This window comes from Astatotilapia calliptera, chromosome 7, assembly GCF_964374335.1.
Source record: "Astatotilapia calliptera chromosome 7, fAstCal68.1, whole genome shotgun sequence".
NCBI classification, from domain to species: domain Eukaryota; kingdom Metazoa; phylum Chordata; class Actinopteri; order Cichliformes; family Cichlidae; genus Astatotilapia; species Astatotilapia calliptera.
Genome location: NC_137428.1, coordinates 20,346,856 through 20,367,544, shown reverse-complemented (window position 1 = coordinate 20,367,544; position 20,689 = coordinate 20,346,856). Strand labels below are relative to the sequence as shown.

The following is a 20,689-nucleotide window of genomic DNA, read 5'->3' as shown; positions in this document are numbered from 1 at the left end:
GTTAAAAAAAAAACACCCAGGAGCACAAGCGTAATTAGAGGCTCCAGGGGACCTAAGACAATAAAACTGGATAAGAAGGTTCAGTAAAGGCCATTTTTAAGGCATCAGGATATCCTGCTCTGTGCTCTGTGTTAAGGGCAAAGATCAGGATGAAGGCAGGCAGACAGTATCTCTATTACTGCCAAAAAAAGTAGAAAAAAAAGGATTTCACAGGCTTGTTAATACAAAGGTTACCCAATAAAATTTCATCACTCTGGATGAAGACAGAGAGGGAGAGTGTGTTTGCGTGAGACTGTATCAGCACTACCTTTGGCCTTTCCATGTTTCGATCCGGCCATAATCCATGTAGTTCTGCTCTCCAGTGTGGTAGATAAATTCACCGTCGTTGCTTCCATTTTTCTAAATAAAAAAACAAACAAACATTCAAAACGTGTTTTTCAAATGTTATTTCTGGAGAAACAAAAAATCTTCAAGACTTCATGGAGGATCTGCTCTGACAACTTTCTTTTCATAGCTTTATATTACTTGTAAAGAGCTGTTACATGCCTTGTACATGAGTCCAAACACCGTCTCCACCTCAGGTTTGGTGCCAGCAACGCGAACCAGCAGAGGATCTTTGTAGCCCCAAAGCAGTTCATCCACAGTGCGTGTAGTGAACAGATCACTCTTGAGAGAGTTCATCCAGATTGAAACCATGGAGGCCTTCCAGAAACTATCTTTCACATTGTTCATGACAGCCTGGAGACAGGAACGGAAGCAGTTGTGAGGAAAAAAAATTTGAACTAATAATACGGGATAAGGTGGACAATGAGATGGAAATGAGGACACAATAAACAATGTTCAGTAACAAAGAGAACATAAAGTCCTCTTTAACCCACTTGGATTTCCACTTTCCTCTACTTTTTCAGTTCATGACTCACCCAGGCAGGGATGTTGACAGTGGTGATGTTATCCTCAGCTGGATCACCCACAGATTTCTCCCTCAGGAACACAAAGCTTTTCGTGTTATACGCGGAGACCATTTTGCCATTTGCCACCATACTTACGTTGTCCTTGTACCTGTACTCCCTGTGCAAACGCAGGAAAAGAGTGTCATTTAAAATCCCCAAACGCAGACCACATAAACGTAGCACTGCATTTGTATTTTAGCACAACATTGCAACCATTCATCCATCCCTGCATCCATTCTCTTCCACTTATCAGGGTCGTGGAGGGTACTGGAGCCTATTGTAGCTATCATAGGGCGAGAAGCGGGGAACACCCTGGACAGGTTGCCAGTGCGACGCAGGACTAACACTTATATTCACACCTATGGGCAATTTAGAATCCCCAGTTAACCTAAGTACATTAAGTGCATGTCTTTAGACAGTGGGAGAGAGAGAGAGACCCAGAGAGAACCCACACAGATACAGGGAGAACATGCAAACTCCACATAGAAAGGCTCCAGACAGTTTGGGGAGTCAAACTCAGGACCTTCTTGCTGTGAAGCAACAGTTTTATCATTCATCGTATTGAAATTAACCAACCCAAAACTGTTAAAATGACATTCTAGGAATAGATTATCTTGATACGCAATGTTGGCTGTTGCAACGTTTCCGGTGCTTTAGAAGTTATCATCATTTAGGGCTTAATTGAGTGCAGGATTTTGATGACTAGTGATTAAAAACTAGCAACCCACACAAAAAAATAAAAAAGGCCTCCTGAGGAAAAGACAAGACGAAAGTAATATATCGCAAAGAGGAAGCAGAAAAGCAGAAGGCCACATGACACAGCCTGAGGGTTATGACCTGTGGCCCAGCCTAGAAAACCTAAGCAAAAATTCAACATGCACAGTATATGGCAACACAGTAGTAGTGGTATTATATATATTTAATATGTTTTATACTATCACAATTGCCAAATTTTACAGCATTAATAAACCATGTTTATAGCCAGAAAAAATAAGCCTTTATAGAAGTGCCTAAAAATCTGAATTCAAACTGTAGCCCTCCAGATGGCGATAGCTGTAATTGCAAAAAGATTTACAGTCCCAGATAAGACAAACCTCTATAAACACTTTCATGGTTAGGTTACGGACTCACACAATCATTTTGAATAATACAGAATACTAGGGGTGCAACGATACACAAAATTCACGGTTAGGTTAGGTACTTTGGTGTCACGGTTCGATATTTTTTCGATATAGAAAAAAAATGTTTACGCCTTTTTAATTTGTCATTTATTAAAATTATAAATATATATTTTAACTCAAAAGTACAGTTTTTAAATTTAATGTTGCTGAAACAACAAAGTAATAAAAAAAATAAATCTATCTGATCAAGAAATCACTCATCTTTGGAAAAGAGAGTTTATTACAGAGAAATGGCTCTTTCCAAATTAAAAGCTATACTATACGCTTCTTCTGGGGTATACTCTCAGCAGCATATTAAACATATCAGGTCCCCATAAGGAGAATCACGTGCTAACAGCTGTCTAACTCGGGTAAAGTTTGTAGCATGCGTGCTTGTTGTTTTTGTCTGCTTCCACTTGTCTTTGCACTAGAATGATGTCGGCGTAAATGTGCAGTCATATTCATTTTGTTCCCACTAGTGCTGTCAGCGTTAATCTGAATTGACGTTAACGCCACAACACGGAAAATCTCCGTTAACGAAAAATCTCCGTTTTCAAAAATACCCGTGTACGTGTGGACGTAGCCTGAGTCAAAAAGGTACTTGTCATGTCCCCGTGGCTACATCCATCTTTTATTTACAGTCTCTACCCAGAGCACATTTACCAGATTGTGTGATTTCAGTGATTTCTTAGAAGACTTTTTTTTTTTTACACTCACCATAAACATCTGTTTGCTAACATTCATGTCAACAAGAAGTTGACAAGTTCTGCTCCTGCTTCTTACCTGTACGTATAGGGTCCAATCTGTTTAACTTCTGGCTTTGTCCCTGCAAGAAACTCTTTTGGATTGGTCATATTGAAGAAGTAAAACTGCATGTAGACAGGAGGGGGAGGTTTTTTCCATGAGTCAAACACGCGGCTGCCCTCTACCAACACAATCTCCTGTTGAGACATAAGAAACACTTTTTAGTTGAAAACTCATCATCATATATAATTCAAACTCACAAATATGGTTGTGAAAAGCAAATCTTTTGGGAGTAATTAATATAAAAACGCTGACTGCACATTTTACATACTGCATTAAAACATTTTTCTATTCAATATGGAGTTTGACATCATTTTTTTTATGTGGTTTTCAGGTGATTTCCTGCACAAAGTGGAAACTTTTGCAACAGCCAACACATTTTGAACATGAAGTTTCCACAATGTGCTCCTAGTAAAAACAAATAGTAACAACAAATCATCCGTAGGGGGTCGTGGAGGGGAGATGCTGTCTGAGCGGCAAAAACAAGAACACTGACTGCACACATGAATGGTATGAGGGGAGGCCCTTCCACTGCTCCAATTGTTAGCGGTTGCCTGTGGCAACAGGCAGTTGGGGGAGAGCCGCTAACCGATCATGTGATGCAGAAAGCTGGATACACACTGTTTATGCAGAACTCCAGCCTTAATGAACTGAGCCACATTCCTCAGTACTGAGCCCTTATGAGGCCCTGGAGGTGGAACACAGGCAACTATCCTGCTTCATTCTCACAGCAAACGTCATTGCCTGCGGACAGGAACATTTTGAGATACATTTTGATACATTTTGAGATACTGGCAAAGAAAGAGGCAAAAAACTGAAGGCTCTGAGAGGATTAGCATTTCTTTCAAGAGAACATTAAGAGAAAATCTCACTCTGGCCTAATTGTGTCAGATTTATCTTAAAGTTAATAGCTGGAGAAATAGGTCCAGAACTGCTCGATGCTTTAGGGGAATACTCACCCCCTCTTACTCCTCCCCCCTCTTCCTCTGCGGTCCCCTCTACTTGATCAGAGACAAAGGTTTAGCTGAGTGGCCAAGGACAATAAAGCTGTCACCTTAGATTGAGGAAGGGAGAGCGTGGTCTTTCTGTGATCTTATTTCATGCTTTGAACAATCAATAGGGTAAACCTCCCAGCATGGCACTTAAAATACATGGAAAACAGGAACAGAAAAAACCCTCTTATCTCAGTATCTACCACTGCTTTCCTTACACCACTCCCCATATGAAAACACATGCAGCAGGTGATTACATAAATACACTTAAAGCTAGTGCTTTGATGTGCAGACATTCACATACATAGATGTGAACAACACTGGGCACAGCAAGAGGCCACAGTATTCATTAAGTCCTCCAGTCATGGTGCACAGGCTTTGTAGGCTCTAAATGGGTTTGCCTCAGTAGTGGTTAAAAGATTCAACAAAGCCAAACAAAGAACTGTAGACCAGCCCTGATATTATTTAAACCATCGAGACTATATCAAGGTCCATTTAGTTTTCTATTGTCCATAAAACCCACTTGCAATCAAACTGCAGAAGTGAAGAATTATGGTTTGGCACAAACACAACCAAAGGATGGAAGTTTGACTTTGGGACAATCCTGCAACTTAAATCTTAGTATAATGATTTCAGTATATGTGTGTATACATATCTATATATTTTCTTCTGAATGGGTGGGCCAATCTGAGCAAAACTTTGCACAGTAGTGATGGGATTTCCAGCTCTTTTTAGAGAACCGGCTCTTTCGGCTTGGCTCACTAAAAAGAGCCGGCTCTTTCGGCTCTGAACCGGCTCTTCAGGTTGTTTTGTTGCTTTAATTAATTTATTAGTAACAATAATATAAAATTATGCACAAAAGGAATTACTAATGTAAAAAAAGAAAGTGGTTTTATTTATATATGTTTATATATAAATATATGCGGTGGCCCCTAGAGACAAAGCACGTACAAACTCCAAAAAGCACATACAAACTCCAAAACACATTTCTAGCATGAACTGAACTTCCAAAACAGAGCTACCTAGATCACTTAAATTACACAATTAAAAGCATGAAAGCATATGTGTATTGTTTGTGTATTTATACACAAGCATTCATATATAGTCAAATAATAAAAATAAAAAAAAGTTCATTTACCTGTTATTACCACACACCAAATCCGGTCGTTGGTACTTGCTGGCTTGTGTAGCCACTAGGTAACAAACGCTCAACACTGTGCCCTAGCATCCTGGAGCACTTCTGTTGTCTTTTGTACGTGTTTTAGTTTTTATGTGCTTCTGAGTTTTTACGTGTGTTGGAGCTATTTGTTCTTTATTTTTGTTTTTGTTCTTATTTTTGAAATTAGTTAAAGTTTGTTGTTAGTTTACTTATATTTTGGGGTTTATTTGTCGGTTAATATTTTGTTTTAAATGATTTGTTTTGTTTGTTGTTATTTTGTTAAATTAGTCAGTAAGAGCTGTAGGGCCATTTTGTTTCTATAAATAAAGAGACTGGTATAGGACCAGCATGCATTGGGGTGGGCCTATGGTTTTTTACCAGAGCAGGAGAAGCAGTAGGAAGGATCTTGTTATTGCTTGCCAAATGGATAAATAAACCAAAACCAAAACTCTCAACTAAAAGGTTTGGACAATGGACTTCTTTTGCCTGCGTACGAAATATTACCTCAGTGCAGCAGTGGCTTGTGGACTTTAAGTTGTGGGACGTTTGATCATACAAAAGTAAAGGAATTGCCACTACACAAAGTAAAAAACCTTCCCGTGGACAAAGGAATAATCCTTCATTAATGGATATAAGGATTTCAAGGATCACCGTCGAACTCGAATAAAAGTTATTGGATCGTCTGGTGAGTAATCCAGACGGATTTGATGTTGAAGCCTGGATCAACATGTCACTCGTTCGTCAAAGCTGGTGAGTGATAATATTATTTAAGCCGTAAAGGAAAACGGTGAAACTATTGGAGTTTAAAGACATAATTTCACTACAAAGACTGATGAACTGAGTTTTGACGTACTAAATTGGTGCATAATTGGATCGCTAATTGAAACATGCCAACGCCCTCTGTGGAAATGTTTGTCCGCTGCAAAAGGCAGGTAAATGGATGTCATGTTTGTACTTTAGGCTATGGACTCTCAGTGTGCTGTGCATCTTTATAAAGTTTGAAATAATCCAAGAGGACAATAAAAATGTCGGATATTAAGAGTAAACGAGAGGATGACACTGAGATGCAAGCAGAGAAAAGAAGCGTTAAATTTACGCCAAAAGGTTTGGATTTGTATATAAAGACATGCCAAGAAAAGCGCAGTTCAATGTGTAAGCAAGCATCTAAGTACATGGGGAAAATTTCCGCTTTAATGACCTCACATGAAAACGTTAAGGAAGTGTCTTCTGAATTTGGGAAGTTTATTAAATGCTATCAAGATGCAAACGCTTTGCAAGAATCCTTTTTAAGTTTGCCACTGCCAGAAGATGAAGTGAAAAGGCAAGTTGCACATTTTCAGTCGAAGGTGACAGCATTCTCTGTTTTTATGGACAAAGTAAAGGTTTGGTTGCAGGAGGCGGGCGAGCCGTATACTGAACAAAACAATACTGTTCGCAATGATAAAGCTGTTGAAAGTTTGGATGAAATAAAACCTGAAGACAGTGTCTCTAATATCTCAAGTGTAAAACCACCTTCAAAAACCTTGTCACAGCAAAGTCGAATTTCATCAACATCTTCCGCATGCATTAAAGCTGCGGCTGACAAGGCAGCGCTCATGGAGCGACTGGCTGCATTAAAGAAAAAACATTCTATCGAAGCGCAAGAGGAAAAACTGAGAAAAGAAAAGGAGAAACTGAGAAAAGAAAAGGAGACATTATCCTTGGAAACAGAGCTGGCAGCCACTAATGCAAAGCTTCGTGTCTTAAAAATAAATTCAGTTTGTAGCTCTGAGCATTCTGATGGAATGAACTCTTATTTTGAAAGAGGGCACGTACAAGAAGCGCCTAGTTTAAATCCTTGTGCCGATACATTTGTTCCAACATCAAGAGATTACTCTGGTATAAATTCTGCATCTGAATCACAAGTAATCGTACCTAGACAAAGTCAAACCCAACATCAGGTTGATGATTCAGCTCAAGTGACGCAGCAAACACAGCCTCAGTCTCCTACTTTGACTGGGAATTGCACGAAGGAGATTGTAAATATTATGCAAAAACAAAATGACATCACTACTTTGCTTGTAAAACAAAACTTATCTTCTGTCCTCCCCGCCAGAAACATCCCTGTGTTTGATGGAGACCCTTTACAGTACAGATCATTTATGAATGCCTTTGAAAATGGAGTGGAAGCTAAAACTGATAACTGGAGCGACTGTTTGCATTTTTTAGAGCAGTTCACTAGGGGGCAGCCTAGAGATTTGGTGCATAGTTGTCAGCATTTACCACCTGAGCAGGGCTATTCCACAGACAAAGATCTTCTTGAAGAACATTTTGGGAACGAAAATAAAATTGCCTCTGCATATATGGAGAGGATTGTGAGTTGGGTACCTATTAAAAGTGAGGATGTGAAAGGTCTACAGTCATTCTCTCTTTTTCTTCAAGGATGTTCGAATCTAATGCAGCAAGTTGTTTATATGAAGGAGTTGGATTTGCCCTCAAATATGAGAATGGTTGTTATGAAACTTCCATACAAATTGAGGGAAAAATGGAGAGTTGTTGCCTATGAACTGCAGGAACAAAATGGTTACAGAGCAGTATTCACTGATCTGGTTACCTTTATAATAAAACAGGTAAAAGTAGCATCAGATCCAGTGTTTGGCAACATACAAGACTCACAATCTGGAAGCAGCTTTAAAGCTTCAAGTTCTACCAAGCAAAGAAAAAAGGGAAGTAGTTTTGCCACTAATGTCAGTACAGTGCCAGGAATCAAAACTCAATCAACTGGAAGCAGAACAACTTCCGCCGTTCTGCATAGTTGTTTGTTTTGTTCACACAGCAACCATTTACTAGAGAATTGTAAGCAGTTTAAAGCTAAAACGCATCAGGATAAGTTGACTTTTATCAAGGAAAGGGGAATTTGTTTTGGTTGTTTAAAAGTTGGTCACACAAGCAAAGACTGTAGGAGTCGTTTGGATTGCGACGTGTGTCACCAAAGGCACCCAGGGGTTCTTCATATACAGCGGGGAAAATAAGTATTTGACACATCAGCATTTTTATCAGTAAGGGGATTTCCAAGTGGACCATTGACACAACATTTCCACCAGATGTTGCCATCAAGCCAAATATTGACGTCATACAAACAAATCAGAACATATAAGTATACAAGTTAAACCACAATAAATAAAGTGAAATGACACAGGGAATAAGTATTGAATACATGGAGATAACAAGGGGCAAAATGACATAGAAAGCCAGGAGATCACCTGAAATCTGTCAGTATTGATAGAGAAATCCTGTCCCCTATCAGTACCAATTGATATCAGCTGCTTTAGTCCTAATTGATGGCCTATAAAGGCTCCTCATTACCCAGAAGGCACACAGGAAAGACTTCATGATGGGTAAAAGCAAAGAACTCTCTCAAGATCTTCGTAATCTTATCGTTGAAAAGCATTTTGATGGGAATGGTTATAGGTGCATTTCCAGAATGCTGAATGTTCCTGTGAGCACTGTGGGGGCCATTATCCGGAAATGGAAAGTGCATCAGTTCACCATAAACCTGCCACGATCAGGTGCTCCACGCAAGATCCCTGTCCGAGGAGTCCAAAGAATAATCAGGAGGGTTCTCCAAGAGCCAAGAACCACTCGGACAGAACTTCAGGAAGACCTTGCATCAGCAGGTACTGTTGTTTCAAAGAAAACTATAAGCAATGCACTGAACCGCCATGGCATCCATGCACGCTCACCACGCAAGACTCCATTGCTGAACAAAAAGCATGTCAAGGCTCGGTTAAAATTTGCGCAACAGCATTTGGAGAAGCCTGTGGATTATTGGACGACTATAGTATGGTCAGATGAAAGCAAAATTGAACTTTTTGGCAGTCATTCTACACACCATGTTTGGAGAAGAAATGGCACTGCTCACCACCCCAAGAACACCATACCAACAGTCAAGTTTGGGGGTGGAAGCATCATGGTTTGGGGCTGCTTTTCAGCAAGGGGTACTGGCAGACTTCATATTATTGAAGGCAGGATGAATGGAGAGATGTACCGGGACATTCTGGATAAAAATCTGCTGCCATCTACCAGGAAGCTAAAAATGAAAAGAGGGTGGACATTTCAGCAAGACAATGATCCCAAACACAAGGCCAAGGAAACAATGAAGTGGTTTCAAAGAAAGAAAATCAAGTTGCTTGAATGGCCCAGTCAATCACCTGACCTAAATCCCATAGAAAATCTATGGAGAGAACTGAAGATTAAAGTTCATAAAAGAGGCCCAAGGAACCTTCAAGATTTAAAGACCGTTTGTGTGGAAGAATGGGCCAAATTCACTCCTGAGCAATGCAGACGACTGGTCTATCCATACAAGAGGCGTCTAGAAGCTGTAATCACCAACAAAGGCTTTTCTACAAAGTATTGAATAAAGTGTGTTCAATACTTATTCCCTGTGTCATTTCACTTTATTTATTATGGTTTAACTTGTATACTTATATGTTCTGATTTGATTGTATGACTTCAATATTTGGCTTGATGGCAACATCTGGTGGAAATGTTGTGTCAATAGTCCACTTGGAAATCCCCTTACTGATAAAAATGCTGATGTGTCAAATACTTATTTTCCCCGCTGTAGCTCCATTCACAAATGTTGGAGTGGACTATTTTGGACCTATAAGTGTTAAAAGAGGACGAAGTCTCCTTAAAAGGTATGGAGTTCTTTTTACTTGTTTCACCAGTCGTGCAGTACATCTGGAGATTGCATGTACACTTGATACAGACTCTTGTATAAATGCTGTGAGGAGGTTCATCTGTAGACGAGGCCCAGTTTCGACCATCAGATCTGATAATGCTACAAATTTTGTTGGGGCGAATCGAGAGTTGAAAGAAAGTTTGACTGAGCTGGACCATGCCAAAATTCAAAAGGCTTTTGTTCAGGATGGCATGAAATGGAACTTCAACATCCCAGCAGCTTCTCACCAAGGCGGTGTGTGGGAGCGTCTCATTCGTTCAGTAAAGAATATTTTAGCCTCAGTTCTTAAGGAGCAAGTTCTGGATGATGAAGGACTCCACACAGTCTTCTGTGAGGTTGAAGCTATAATGAACGACAGACCCATTACTAAAGTTTCAGATGACTCAAATGATCTTGAAGCACTGACACCCAATCACTTGTTGTTGCTGAAAAATAAACCAGTTTTTCCACCAGGACTGTTTCATCCAAGTGATTTGCATGTCAGGAAAAGGTGGAAACAGGTACAGTACATGGCAGAGTTGTTCTGGAAGAGATGGCTTTCTGAGTACCTACCTTTGATGCAAGAAAGACAAAAATGGATGAGGACTAAAAGATGTCTTATACCTGGAGATGTTGTTTTAATTGCAGACGCTACAGCTCCAAGAGGATCATGGATGATGGCGAAAGTCTTAAATGTAAACCAGGATGCAAAAGGCTTGGTGCGTTCTGTGAGACTACAAACAAGGACCAGTGTTTTGGAAAGGCCAGTGACAAAACTTATTTTGCTACTGGAAGCCTCATCGTGAAGAAAATCCTCAATGAAAATTAAGGATTTGTTTAAGGGAATAGCTCCTCCTTTTGGGACTTTAAAGTAATTGTGATTGTATGCACAATTAGGGGCCGGAGTGTTGGAGCTATTTGTTCTTTATTTTTGTTTTTGTTCTTATTTTTGAAATTAGTTAAAGTTTGTTGTTAGTTTACTTATATTTTGGGGTTTATTTGTCGGTTAATATTTTGTTTTAAATGATTTGTTTTGTTTGTTGTTATTTTGTTAAATTAGTCAGTAAGAGCTGTAGGGCCATTTTGTTTCTATAAATAAAGAGACTGGTATAGGACCAGCATGCATTGGGGTGGGCCTATGGTTTTTTACCAGAGCAGGAGAAGCAGTAGGAAGGATCTTGTTATTGCTTGCCAAATGGATAAATAAACCAAAACCAAAACTCTCAACTAAAAGGTTTGGACAATGGACTTCTTTTGCCTGCGTACGAAATATTACCTCAGTGCAGCAGTGGCTTGTGGACTTTAAGTTGTGGGACGTTTGATCATACAAAAGTAAAGGAATTGCCACTACAACGTGTTTTGGAGTTTTTACGTGTTTTGGAGTTTGTACGTGCTTCAGGGTTTGTACGTGATTTGTCTGTAGGGGCCACCGTAAATATACTTTTATTTATTCACTCCACATAAAATGTAATAAATAAATCATATAATACAAAAATCAACTATTCACATTTCAACTTTTAACTATTTAAATTTTCAGCTTTTTCCTTTTACAAATTTAAAGTGAAACAACACAAAACACTGCAAACCACAACACAATTAAATATAAATTAAAATATGAAAACAAAAAGAACATGCACATTCTCTGTCATATAGGCTTGCATGAATAAACTTTCTGTATCCTTTATCATCCGCAACTGAAAATAGTTGTGGATGAGTACTATACCTTTCTAATGTGCTGTTGTTATCCCTGGCTCCCTCCTGCTCAGTGTTGCCAACTCCTCAGTAAGGAAAATCGCTATTGGTTGTCCTAAAAGTCGCTAGAAGTCGCTAAATGACGTCATCGCCTAATTTGCATAATTGGTCATGCTAATCTAATTGTAACCTATGTTGTTGGAGAGAGAAATAACATCGTGGAAGAGACATAAAGTGAGTAAAAAACGTCCTAAATGCATTTAGAGTTTATTTAGAACTACAAATTAAATTTCTTTTAGCAATTATTGTTTTTTTAATGTCACAATTCCAACCCTGCTCCTTTACCCGGGCCTGGACTGGCAAAAGTGACCCGAAATAAGCACTCTGGTGAAGTTACTTTGTGTGTGTGTGTTTATAAGTAGTTTTAAACCTTGTGATCCACAAAACAGCATATGAGTAAAAGAGTAAAAGAAGAACTGACTGTGTTACAGCACCTGCTGCTTGTTGAGAGTAAAAGCGATACACGTTTTCACGTCTTTTTTAGCGACTTTTTTTTTTAAAAAGTCGTGACTTTTTAAAAAAAAAGTCGCTAAGGTGTCTGAAAACTCGCTAAATATAGCGACAAAGTCGCTAAGTTGGCAACACTGCTCCTGCTCTGTTCCTGTGCTACTGAGTGTAACTACCGCCCCTCCCCCCTCTTCCCAGCGTAAAGCACAAGGCTCGCACGAGTGAAGCGGAAAAAAGTGCGAGCGGGTGAGAGAAAAAAAACAAAAAACAAAAAAAAAACGGCTGGTGATAAGGAGCCTCTAACAGCCATTTCATTCGCTACCGACCCATCACTATTGCACAGACATCATCACACATACAGCAATTACTAACATCCATGCATTTTAAATTTATATTCATAAATTAAATTTAAATCATATTTTTGTATATATTAATTAATTTCATCATCCCACTGCGAATTCAATGTTACATTCACCGTTTACATTCGTTTCACGTGTCACGTACATAGCTTTATACTCACAAATATTTCTATCCGGGACAGAATTTTGTTTGGCTCAACACTAAATATATCGAATTAAGAATTCAAAATAAAGCAGTGATCACAGGCGTAAAGCTTAAAGGGCGACAATTCATTCCAGTAAAGCTGAAGACATTTTTGATGACCGTGCAACACGTACCTCTAAATTTTATGTAAAACTTGTGGAAGGAAGCATCGTGGTGGTGCAGAATTAAATATTTATGTTTAAATTCTTAAGTGAAAGATTTTCCCCTCACACTGCAAAGAGGTTGACGAGGTTTACATGAGCATGACTAACAAGTTGGCCACAACATTTCCCTAAGTTAATATACAAATAAGCTTATTTTACTTGCAAGTTGTGCACCTTCACCAGCTTTATTAAGCAGGTTAACATTTTCAAAATAAAACCACTAAGCAAAAGAAAGTCCAGAGACGAGACAGTAGTCAGAAACTATAGTGAAGATGGTAATGATGGTGAAATTTCCTTTCAGGAATCAGTCATTTTTCATTATCACTTCACCAGTGGGTCACTTATACTGACCCTGGTTGACTCACATATGAGCTGAGAGACTGCCAGCCAGTTTCCCAATAAATCTTTCAACCTGAAAGAGGCTTAGCACACAAAGAGAGTCTACTGCTGGGAGGGTATCCATGGGAAGAGACCCTTCATGCTGGTGCAATGTGGAAAAGGCAGTAACTTGACACAGCTGAAATATATCATATTGCCAAACTAGCAGATAACTGAGTATGTCTCCATGTGAGTTAAATGCTTGTGTCACTCCCACAGATACATTCTTCTTTCCAGTTTCCACTTAAAAATGAAACTTGATATCTTCTCCAGCCATTTTATTAACAAACATCTATCTACTTGCTTGAACAAGTGAAGAAGAATTCTTTTATGAAACATGGTGTACTTTGCAAAACTTTCATTTCTTGTTTTAACAGGACTTGATATGAATTAATGTGACCATTAAAGCCACAACAATGATCATATATAGCAACTCCTGGGTAAATTCCAGAGTGTTCATCTGGGAAAATGCAAACATTTTCATTTTGAGCTTGAACACTTACATATGAACATGTGTTTACATAAACAATCCGGTCCAAAATCGGATTAATTAATTTTAATTTGTTTAATTTGTTTCCAAAACCCCGCAGTCAGGACATGCTATATTGTATTTAGATAGAAGCTAGCGAGCTAACTTCCTGTTAACTTATAACTCCGTTAAATGTCATAAATTCCGTTTTCATGGATGCCTGGATGTTAAACTCAATTGTTACACCTGGTAGAGCAGAACGCTGATCATTTTATTAAAGATGGAAGACTTTAGACTGTTTTTCAACTCTCAGTAATGCCACAGTGATCGTTTGATATATGGACCTGCAGCGGAGTTCAGGCCCAGACACGGCTAGTGACGTCAGACTGAACAACCGGATAAGTTATAAAAATTACTGCTCCAACCTCTACACATATTTCATCTTAGCAAACCATAGTTGATTTGGACATCTACTTTATGCAAGACACAAAGACATTTTTTCAACTACTTTTTACAGACAGATTACTTCACTTTCAGTCCAGTAATGCCAGAGGGTAAGAAGCTCACTTGAGTTATGTCACCTCGATACATCTTTTATATATATATATAAATCTTGCTTTAAGTTTGTATCTGTCTTGTGTGAAACTTGTATGAAAAGCATACAGTCAAACAAACAAACAAACAGATATTGCAGACATAAACAAAAAGGCTAATCCAAAAGAAGAAGCCACTGCTCCAAAACTGCCAAAAATACCCCCGATAAAGATTTCCTGTTCTTGAGAAATGTCCTTGGGTATGACGAAACTGTTTGGTCATGCACAACCCCAACCCAAGCGAAGTTTACAAGTTTACAAGAAAAATATCACATTACTTTACAGAAAAAAATACTTCACACTTCACTAAATACTTTTTTTCTTATGCAGGCTAAAATATGGGTATATAAGTGGAAGCTACAAACCATGAACCAGAGAGATGAAGCTTGTTGTAAACGGGTCTTTCAAATGGAAACTAATCTGAACTCTAAAGATTGTAACCAAAGACTAGGGTTGTCAAAATGCTATCATCTCAAGCTTAGTATTGATATTGATAACGAATACTGATCTGTGCAAATGTTTGTAGGAATAACCTCTGTTACCTCATGTGCTTCTGGTTAATTTGCATCACATTTTTGTTGCAGATTAAATATTTTTAAGGTAGACTTCTACCCTTTCTATCTGGCTGCTGGTAGAGTTTTCTTAACTTTAATCAGGAACTTTAAGACAACGATATCACATTTAAGACAAATAACTATTTATATTATATACGGACAGGACCATTAACATTTGCTGCCTACTTCTCTCCCAGTTTAATAGAGTGGTTTTATTTTTCATCATTTCTGCTCGCTGCTATATTAATGATAAATAATAGCTAATGTTTATGATGCTTCACCAAGTTTTTTTTGCTGCTCTTCATGTATTTATCTGCTAGCGAAAGCGAGGGCTGTGCCCCTGCTTGTCTGGGTGTGGTTGTCAAGTTATGTGTCAGATAAAGGAGGTGATGATGACACTGTTGGCATCAATATTGCTGGAAATGACTGGTGCATCAGTAATTGTTTTTAGTATCAATTAATATCTGAGTAGCAACATTATGTTATGTGTGTTGACCTTGTACCTTGTTAACCAGCATACTCTGCAACTTCTCTGTTTGGAAAACATGCTTGATAGAGCACAATCACAAAACTCAGCTGATCCAAGCAGAGTTGTGCACTGTGTAAAGGAGTAACCCAAATTGTACTCTGACAATAAAACAAGAATATTTAAACTATAGTACACACTACAAGTAGGGCTGCCACGATTAGTCGACTAGTCACGATTACGTCGACTATCAAAATCGTCGACGACTGATTTAATAGTCGATGCGTCGTTTGAAGCTTTGTAAGATCACAAAAGACGCAGGAATGAGTAGTAGGATTTAAGAGTGTAATAACGGACTGAAACAGAAGATGGCAGCACTGCATGTACAAGGATGCCAGCTGCCGTTAAACCCCGAAGAAGAAGAAGAAGCTGTGTCCCAGAATTCATAGCGCAGCCCTGCTCAGTTTCCAACAATGGCAGCAGCTAGTTAGTTTTAATAATACTCTTATTATTCTTTCTGGGTCACAAAATAAACTTTTAACATATTTTCAGGCGAGAATGTAGCTGTGTAAGCCTCAAATATCTGCTCAGTTTATCAGGACACCACATATTATCAAAATCGCTCCGACGCCTGTTACCCCACTAGCTCGTTAGCGAGCCGGGGGCAAGGCTCACTAGCGCCGTGAGAACACCGGACTCAGTGCAAATCGTTTTCAAACCCACCGCCGTCTTTCGCTACTCAGGTTAAACATATATAAGTCACTTAGATAACTTAAAAATGTTATTGTTTGGCTTTTTTTAGTATTTTATTTATTCCTGAGTAAATTGGTTTGGCTGAGATTAAAGTTATAGTTTTTGCACAGCTGAATAAACGTCAAGCAGACAGCTGATTATCAGAAGTGTGAGATGCTCGAGAATTTACTCCGGTGTCCCGTTATATTTTAGATAGCAAGGAGTTTATTAAACTTCACTGAAACAATCTGCAAATTCCATTAAAATTTAATAAACTATCATCTTGTCTTTATTTTTAGTTACCACAGACCTGAAACACTTAAAGCTGTAAGCTAATGATAGTTATATAAGAGCAGATGCTGCTGGTGCAATAAGCTGTATGCTGTAAGTCCAATGGATGCATGATCTGATTAGTCGACTAATCGCAAAAATAATCGGTGACTAGTCGACTATCAAAATAATCGTTTGTGGCAGCCCTAACTACAAGGCATGTAGTAGGACCCCCAGACCCCCCTCTTCAGAATAACGGTAACCACCAACCCTCCACCTTGTCTCTTGACCTCAATAACTTAATGGCCTGTATGTTCTTGTTTTGTTCTGGACTAGAAACTGACTGTACTTGAGTTTTACTAATGGGCATTAAAGTACCTAAACCTCTTTTAGAAAGAGCTACTGTGCAATCCACTTACATAGAGATTTTCTTAAGGCTCCAGACTTTGAGTCAAAAGTATATTTATCACTGTAAGTGACGTGCTACTGATTAATATAAATGTCACATAATTGTGTTATTTAGCGACTAAAGACTATTCTGTTACAGACGACTAAAAATTCTGACAACTTTCTTGTTCAAGTGTGAAAATAATTTAATGACATTAATCAGTTCTGTGACATCTGTGATCAAAATATACTAACTGCAGAAGCTCATCTTCAGCTCATTACCTTTTTGTTTTTTTCTCCATTTTCAGAATCAGAATCAGAAAGGGTTTTATTGCCAAATGTTGAGCGGGTTTACAAAATTAGGAAATTGCTGCGGTGCTTCAGTGCAAACATACTGTTTCCACACCAAGCCTAACGGTCAAAGAAAATGAAAATTTTCACATCATCAATAGAAAGTCTTGCATATGGTTGTCGACCTCTAAAGTCTGCGAAGAATAATCTGATACCTGTTATGAAGTCTTGATATGAAAACAAGCATGAAGGTGTGCCATATGAGAATACTGACTGTGGGCCAATGGGTCTTTCATGTCCGCACTATTATTAAGGAAAAGTGAACCTTTTGGGAAAGCTCCACTACTTTCTACCATCTGAAATGTTGGAAATCATCGAAATGTCTGGACCTCAGTGACTAAAGATATGATGAACATTACTACAAATGTTTTCAATGTTGGGCAGATGCTGGATCAAACATTGATCGCAAAACTGTTGCATTCAATGCACCCGTCCAATTTGATAAGTTTCTGACCCATTTTTAAGTTTATGCAGCAAGACTAAGCGCTTCAGTTAGCTTTAATTAATTAAAACATTTAGAAATCAAAGACCATTGTTCAATGTACTACGAAACACAATGGCTAAAAAACAAGAGTTAAAGGAAGTGAAAACAGTAGCTATTCTACATGTTGAGAATGCAAACTTTCTTTTGAAGATGCACAGATGGCACTGTTCTTGGCCAATACAGATTATTTTTAAAAGCATGACCTGCTAATTCTGATTTTCTTTTCTAGGAACTATGACTGGCAGCTGAATAAGCATAAATTCACTGAATAAGCATAAATTCACTGAATGCACGACGCCCTGACAGTGTGTTTATTTGTAGTTGTGTCCCTCTGACCTTTTCACCTTTGGTTCTCAAGATAATCCATCTGAGAATCCTCTAAACCCACAAAACTCTTGAAACGGGATGACTTGACTGGGGTCTGTGTGGGTGACAATTTTGATGTTAACATTGCTCTAAGTATGAGTTTCCCATAAGCAACAGTAAAAAAGCATTAGGGCTACCATGATTAGTCGACTAGTCACGATTACGTCGACTATCAAAATCGTCGACGCGTCGTTTGAAGCTTTGTAAGATCCCAAAAGACGCAGGAATGAGTAGTAGGATTTAAGAGTGTAATAACAAACTGAAACAGAAGATGGCAGCACTGCATGTACAAGGATGCCAGCTGCCCTTAAACCCCGAAGAAGAAGAAGTAGCTCTGTCCCAGAATTCATAGCGCAGCCCAGCTCAGTTTCCAACAATGGCTGTATCCCAATTCAGGGTCTGCAGCCTTAAAGTACGCAGCCTCAACGATCCTCAAGGGCCGCGTACTCAAAGACCGCTAAGGCCGGAAGTGCGAGGCTTGTGAAATGGGACGGTCTAGCCTCTGTTGCGCTGTCCAGGTTGCCTAGCAACCATGATACTAACAACTGGAAACATGTCATACAGCTTTGTTTGACAGAAATGAAGGAGAAAATCTTTTGTTCATTTGTTTGTTTGTTTCTACATGAGCTTTGATCATTCTCTGTAAGATTAAGCTCAGCTATTGAACGGTGTATATTTTAAAGTAAAGGCTATAAAACCAAGTTAGTACAAACGTCACTAATGTCACATAACTTTGCCAACATGTGGCCAACAGTAATGTTTTAATGTTCGTCGTTATTAAACATTTGCACATAAATAAGTGACATAATATTCAGTACTTACTTAAAGTTTACTCTTCGGGCGCCCCTCATCCGCCGTTTTTTTTCGGCAAAATTATCCACACCCACCGCCGCGCTATGCATTCTGGGCCATGAAGTCTACACTGCCACAGCCTTAAAATTCGGGGAAATGAAGGACGCATTTCAGGGCCGCATTTCGAGCAGCCTTTGAATTGGGACAGCCTTCGGCGCGCTGCTGTGACGTAATCGGCCTTGAAATGCGTACTTTAAGGCTGCAGACCCTGAATTGGGATACAGCCAATGGCGGCAGCTAGTTAGTTTTAATAATACTCTTATTATTCTTTCTGGGTCACAAAATAAACTTTTAACATATTTTTAGGCGAGAATGTAGCTGTGTAAGCCTCAAATATCTGCTCAGTTTATCAAGACACCACATATTTTCAAAAGTGCTCTGACGTTTTCGGAGACGTCTGTTACCCACTAGCTCGATAGCTAGCCGGGGGCAAGGCTCACTAGAGCCCGTGAGAACACCGGACTCGGTGCAAATCGTTTTCAAACCCACCGCCGTCTTTCGCTACTCAGGTTAAACATATATAAGTCACTTAGATAACTTAAAAATGTTATTGTTTGGCTTTTTTTTTGTATTTTATTTGTTCCTGAGTAAATCGGTTTGGCTGAGATCAAAGTTATATTTTTTACACAGCTGAATAAACGTCAAGCAGACAGCTGATTATCAGAAGTGTGAGATGCTCGAGAATATACTCCAGTGTCCCATTATATTTTAGATAGCAAGGAGTTTATTAAACTTCACAGGAACCCTCAAACACAGGTGGAAAACGTCCTCTCAGCACTGACAACACATACACTGCATTTATAGAAAGTTCTATAAATAAGTAAATTAATTATGTAACACTTCCCCCCATGGATATGTCTCCCCAGACCATAACTATCCCACCACCAAACTAGAGATGCTGAATGTTCTGTGCAGCTTCTCCTCCTTCTCACATGTACTGAAGGTGAACCTGCTCTCAACTGTGGAAATCAGACAGTACCAGTGATGGACCTGCCAATTCTGGTAATGATCAGGCACCACAGTGCCAGGTGGTGAGCACAGGACCCACTAAAAGGACCCACCTTCATAAAGTCTGTTGCTGATTGTTTTGTCAGAGACAGTCACACCAGTGGCCTGCTGGTGGTCATATTGTAGGTAATCTGGCAGTGCTGAAACTGTCCCTCCTTGCACGAAGGAGCAGATACTGGTCCTGCTGATGGGTTAAGGACCTTCCAGCTTATCTAGATTCAAGCTCTCTCTCCTACAGTAACAGCCTGTCTCCTGGAATCTCCTACTCCTAATGCTCTTGAGAGTGTGCTGGGAGACACAGCAAACCTTCTGGCAATGGTACGTATTGATGTGCCATCCTGGAGGAGTTTGACTAGCTGTGCAACATCTGTAGGGTCATCATATCACCTCAAGCTACCAGTAGTGACACTGACTCTAGCCAAATGCCAAAGTAGTGAAAAAACTGTCAGAAAAGATGAGGAGGTAAATGTCTGTTTCCTCCACGTGTGAAACCATTCCTGTTTTGGAGGTTGTCTCATTGTTACCCCTCTAGTGCATCTGTTGTTAATTTCATGAACACCAAAGCAGCTGAAACTGATTAACAACCCCCTTTGCTACTTAACTGATTGCTATACTCTGACTTAAACATTTTCCTTTAACTTTTTTGACCAGCGTAAACTGTAGTTAGCATAGTTAGATTAGCTAATATCAGAACCAACTCCATGAATTCCACATTTGTCACTGCCATGACAAACAAAGTAGGAAGATTTAACATTAAAAACAGAACGCTAAAAATGATACCGGGAACTACAAAAGGTATTCATTATTATTTTTCCACATATTACTAATTTAATCTTTAATATCCCCACTAAGGGCATTAATCATCACTGGCAACAGTCGTTGATGGCCAAAGGTGGGACTGATTTTACTCGGCAAACACACAAAGGCGGATAGTAAAACTTTGTAGGCCAGTCCACAGCACATAACTAATTCTGAAGAATTAGCGCCATGACGTCCATTAGCTTTGCATGGCAGTTCCATATTAGCATATTAATTGCAAGTTATCCAAACTTGCTCTATCTTACCCATTGCACTGGTGTGGGATGTTGAAACAGAGTTTACACAGC

General features: G+C 39.1%; 1 protein-coding gene and 1 long non-coding RNA gene across 3 annotated transcripts in view; one reads left to right on the top strand and one right to left on the bottom strand.

Annotated features, from left to right (window-relative positions):
• Nucleotides 1-20,689, bottom strand: part of LOC113025604 (lysosome membrane protein 2-like) — a 29,919-nt gene that overhangs the window by 8,000 nt on the left and 1,230 nt on the right. For both annotated transcript variants that reach the window (XM_026173518.2, XM_026173519.2), the window contains exons 2-5: nt 2,894-3,051; nt 921-1,068; nt 547-738; nt 308-399 (exon numbers count right to left, since the gene is read on the bottom strand). In XM_026173518.2, coding sequence (XP_026029303.2) covers nt 308-399; nt 547-738; nt 921-1,068; nt 2,894-3,051 — 590 coding nt within the window. The remainder of the gene's footprint in view (nt 1-307; nt 400-546; nt 739-920; nt 1,069-2,893; nt 3,052-20,689) is intronic.
• On the top strand, nt 9,689-10,994 carry LOC145429991 (uncharacterized). Its single transcript, XR_013910361.1, has 2 exons — nt 9,689-9,744; nt 10,416-10,994. It is a non-coding gene; the product is annotated as an uncharacterized LOC145429991 (long non-coding RNA).